The sequence below is a fragment of the Pteropus alecto genome, unplaced genomic scaffold, assembly GCF_000325575.1.
Source record: "Pteropus alecto unplaced genomic scaffold, ASM32557v1 scaffold97, whole genome shotgun sequence".
NCBI lineage: Eukaryota > Metazoa > Chordata > Mammalia > Chiroptera > Pteropodidae > Pteropus > Pteropus alecto.
In genome coordinates this window covers 2324207-2329007 of record NW_006439713.1, presented here as the reverse complement: position 1 = coordinate 2329007, position 4801 = coordinate 2324207, and the positions used below count along the sequence as shown (strand labels likewise).

At 50.9% G+C, this 4801-nt stretch overlaps 1 protein-coding gene across 1 annotated transcript in view; it reads right to left on the bottom strand.

Moving 5' to 3' along the window:
- DSCAM (DS cell adhesion molecule) overlaps positions 1-4801 on the bottom strand; it is a 540559-nt gene that overhangs the window by 24595 nt on the left and 511163 nt on the right. The window contains exons 31-32 of the mRNA XM_015593080.1: positions 4697-4801; positions 1274-1423 (exon numbers count right to left, since the gene is read on the bottom strand). Of these exons, the coding sequence (XP_015448566.1) occupies positions 1274-1423; positions 4697-4801 (255 nt within the window). The remainder of the gene's footprint in view (positions 1-1273; positions 1424-4696) is intronic.

Sequence of the window (4801 nt, the reverse complement as noted above, 5' to 3'; positions counted from 1 at the left end):
TTCCACGTTGACTGGGACAAGGAAAGGCAGAAGTCCAGGACCCACGGATCTAAGTCCTCCGGGAGCGATAACATCGCCCTGCTTTAACTGTGACAGGTGGCTCAGAAAGCCACTGGTGTGGTCCCGAGGTGGCCAGAAGCAGGAGCAGGTGGATTACGATGGAAAAGCCAGCCCTGGGGAGGACGTGAGACCCTGAAGCAACTGTTAAGAGCAAGGTGCTCGCTCACACACGCCCCTTGGCAGAGCTAGTTCTCACTCACGTCCAACTGGCGTTCAGGACGTACTGACGTCATCAAAGGAGGGAGGAGGGAAGGGTCGGCAGAAGGGAGAAATAAGGCTTCTTTGGCGTGTTCTCGAAAAAGAGTTTTCCAGTGAATCTCAGGAACTGTCAAAACCGTTTTCCTGCTTATTGCAATGTTAGTTAGGAATCGACCAGTTTGCTTCATGAAGCTCATGCAAATGCCTTCCGAGTGAGAAGTTATGAAAATAGCTGTTAACGTTATTTTTCTAATTATAACACTTGAAGTAAATTTTTGCAGATAGTTAGAGATCTAAAAGCTAGACATCAAAGCTTCCAAGAAAGATAATAATTGGGATATCAATTTCTCAGCCTTTAAAGAGATTTAGGAACAATTTTAATTATGAAGGAACAAGACTATCTAATTAATAAGCTCTAGATACCTATTAGGGGGTTTAATTTCATCACGGAAATTAATTTCCATATATTAGAGATGCAAATATTAATAACGAAACCAAACACAATCCCCAGATTAGCCAGAGCTCTGTTTTTATCAAACGGCGTGCTCAAGACAAAAGCATCAGCGCCGAGGACAGACGGGTCGCCCAGAGTCTGGTTTACAGAGCACGTTATGTGGACAGCGTTGGGCTGTTTATCTAACTGTTTGAGACTCAGTTTTCTCAGCTGTGAAGAGGGAGCTTCGGAATCTAATGCAAGAGTCAGCACCTCACGGGGCTATGGCCAAGAGGGTGGCCAGGACGCCATCTTTCTACCCTGGGGCTGGCACAGAGTAGGTACGCAGTAGTGCTAGCTGCCTTCGTCTTTTCCTGTGTCGTTTAAGTACAAAAAATGAACTTGACTTGATATTTCTAGCACTTTCATCATAAGCAAACTCATACCAAGTCATTGGCTCCACCTGACATGATTCTAAGAACAGTTCAGACCGAAGAACAAAGCTCTAGTCAGGGACAGAGCAGGTAACGTCCCGTCAGCATCACCTCACCCACGCAGCTTCAGTGCTGCGGGACCACTCACTCGTTCCCGGCCGAGCGTCCGAGACGTCCACCAAGGGCCCGGTGGCCTGCGACACCGACTGGTAATGGACCGTGTGCGTCACCGTCAGGGACTTCTGCTTAGCTGCCTCTCCAAAGTCAGCGTCCGTCAACAGGACCGTGGAGCGATCATCTGCAGGACAACAGGGACACACAGAGCCACACGCATTTATCCCCTATTAAAGGACACTCTGGCCTTCTGTCTCCTAAGTACCTGGATTATCCTTGTTGGCAACAATAACAACATCATCTAAAGCAACAAAAACAGCTAAAAATTCAAGTGTTGTCTTAGAATGGGTCTAGAATGTTAGAAACAGAAGGTTATCCTTGCGGGTTAGCTTTGGAGCGTGAGCGAGAGAGACTGGCCGCAGAGAAGGGTCACTCCTCTCCCCGGGCCTCGGTCTCTTCAAGGGGACATCGATGTGGAAGGCTTGTTGCTGCAGCTGCCCGTTTCACAGAGTTTGGGATTTATGTGTTTGTCAAAAGCTTACCAGTGCTGGGAGCCATCTGAAATGAGCTGTCTGAGCACGGGAAGAGGCCATGGCGGTGGTCTAGCCTGGGCCGGCTCTCACACTGAACCTGGCAAGCGTCTGGGGGTGGGGGGTGCGGGGAAGACAAGAGAAAGGCTTACGGAGCCCCCCGTTTGAAAGGGTTTGAGGTGCGTTCCTTTTCTTCCCGCCTCTTCTGAGCTCTAATTACTCCAGAGCATCCTTCAATTGACTTCTCAAAATGACTCACTTGTCAGATTTCCCAAGTCCTACTGGCGTAGGCACTTGAAGGTTTGAGAAGCAGGAGCCTGGGTTCAGGTGAACTGGGAGCGTGGTCTCAAGATTTTCATTACTTCGTTGTGATATTTTTCACCCTTTCTTAAGAGCTTTTTCACTCCAAGGGAAACTGCGGTTAGGCTATCTAGATTTTTCATACATTTTCCAGCACTGCAGCCTGTGACGGTGTCCCTCCGAGTTGATGGGCCAGCAGGGCCACCCTGCAGCGTGCCTTGACACAGAACGGTGCTGGAAAAGTCATCAACAATACAGCTAGACTTCTGTGCCCAAAAAAGGCTCTGAACAGAACGAACCTCACCAAATCCAATTACTCAGGCTCTGGCAGGAAAGGAAAGCCTCTTGAAGTCAGAATAAAATTTCTTGGCAGAGGAGGAGAGGGCAGGCTGCCAAGATGTCTGCCAGTGTCCCATCATGTGGCCCAGAGGAGGTGGGGCTGCGGCCAGGGAAGGGCTGTGCGTGGGGCGCTGGCCCCGCAGCCTTCACATGCCCCGCAAACAGGGTGGCATTTCTGCGACTTTCTTCCAGTTGGACCTGGCAGCAGAGGCTCGGTGTCTACACTTGTTTTTCATTAGCAATACCCACGTGCTGTGGTTCTCACCAGGTAGTTAGGAATATTAGTCAGGAATCGACCAGGTTGTCTGCGGGGCCAGTTTACAAACTTTTAATGGGGAATTTTGGGCGCCTGTCAGTGGGTGGGGTTAACCGTTCATTCTGGGTAGGCACTAATGGCACTCTCACCCTGGACCCTCACAGTCGCAGCCCAGGGTGGCCTAAAGCATCACATTTCTATTTCCCCAATAATGAGCGAATGCCATTGACCCACTGTCAGGCATCGCCCGGGGGTACGTGACTCTTGGTGGTGACAGATGATCCTGCGAGGAATGTAATGCGTCGCTGGCCAAGGGTCGTCATGATGTGCAGGAATGACGAGCAGCTCCTTCTCTGGTTTGGGCCGGTGCCAACTGGGAGGCGGTAGCTCCCAGGACCCACCCAGGCATCCATCTTAACTGCCGCAGGTAGAATTAATAACGGCTAGAGAGGAACACCTAGCAAGTATTGTAACTAGAGTGTGAGATCGAAAAAACTATGTTTTGGTGTTTCAAAGGAAATTTTAGTTTTAGTGCCCAATCTATTTACAAGAGAGATTCCAGATACACCAATGAAAAGATTATCAAAAACACAACATGGTGCCTTGTCCTGATGTGGGCGAGCTGATACCGCCTTGTGTGTTTCAGGATAAGGAGCGACTCCTCATACACCATGGCAGCATTCAAGCGAAGGTGGTTGGTCGAAAGCCACATTGGACTTGCCCAGCCTCCTCTACGTGCTGGTACTCCAGGAGCAAGCTGGAATCCAGCCAGGGAAGCCCAGGCCTTAGAATTTATGAGCCATTAGATCAAGATGTCTCTGCTCTTGTGGGGCGGGGGCAAAGAGCAATGGAGATGTTCTGCCAACCCGGCCATTTACCACTGCCTTGCTGCCAGGAGGTACCGAGGTAAGTGCCAGGAGCTGGGTGGTTTTAGCCAAGTCACAGGAAAGGGTTGCTCTGGGACTGACTGGCAGCAAACACTTTCCAGAATAAACAAAGAGCGAAGTTCGAAAAGAGGCAGCCTTGGCAACCTGCCGCAGAGTCTGTTCCCATGGAAACGGAACAGCTCGGTGATTCTTCCACGGTGAGGGATTCTGGGACGTAGCCTGCTGATATGGAAGCAGGTGACTGGTGGAGAGGGGCAATAGGTGGCTGGCGGGGGCCTGCTCCTAGCCTTCCACGTGACCCCTCAAGCTGTGTAACCTGTCTACCTCCCAGTCACTTAGTGGTATCGCCTTCCTGTACTGGTTGGGAGGGTTCAATTAAATAATGCCCCTAAAATGCTCATATGGGTACGTGACATTTGGAGAACTCTCAGTAAATGCGAGCTATCCTTCTGATCATTACCGCATGGAAATGTGAAGTCTCTGATTCTAGAATAAACAGAACGATCTAGGCAGGCAGTGCGGGACGGTGGACTGCAATGGGAAGAGGCCAGGGAGCGTCAGGATGCCTGGTTCTGGGCAAACAAGTCTCCAAAGCTTTTTGGGTGTCGGTTTTGCAATCGTGGAATAGGAGGCCTGGGCGACCCCCAAAGCACTGGGAAGCATCTTCCAGAATGTGTACGGGGTGCTAGGGGTTGGAGAAAAGAGGTTCTGTGCAGAGACGTTTGTTTGTTAGGCTTTAAGCAGAGTTTGAACGTTCCCTTTAACGCAGGCCTTACTGGAGCGGAGGAAGACACGGGCTGTGTTTCTGAGACAGGGCTTTGGCGTGTGGCCCTTCTGGATCTATGTGATCACAGGTGTTTGTTCCACAGAGCGGCACCAACAGCCTCTCTGGGAAAGGCCCGAAGTGGATCCGAGCTGGGGACCGCCTACCCCGGGTGACCTCCAAGGTGTGCATAAGCTGCTTTGCCTCCACATTTGCCGGTACTCACCATTCCCCTCAGTAACAGTTCTCTGCCTTCTAACGGCTTTGCTCACGTGGCCTTCGAGACGGTCTCACGTCTACCGTCCCCCACGCACTAGTGTTTGGGCTGGGAGGGCACGGCCGTAGCAGCCACGCTGCGTAAAGTCGCAAATCGGCACCTTACCGATGGTCTCCATTGTGTCTCTCTCTTCAATCAGAAGCTGAGCCCTGGGTATGTCGATGTGCATTCTTAGGGTTTGCTGTTGCTTGCTCAAGGTATCGGAAGTCC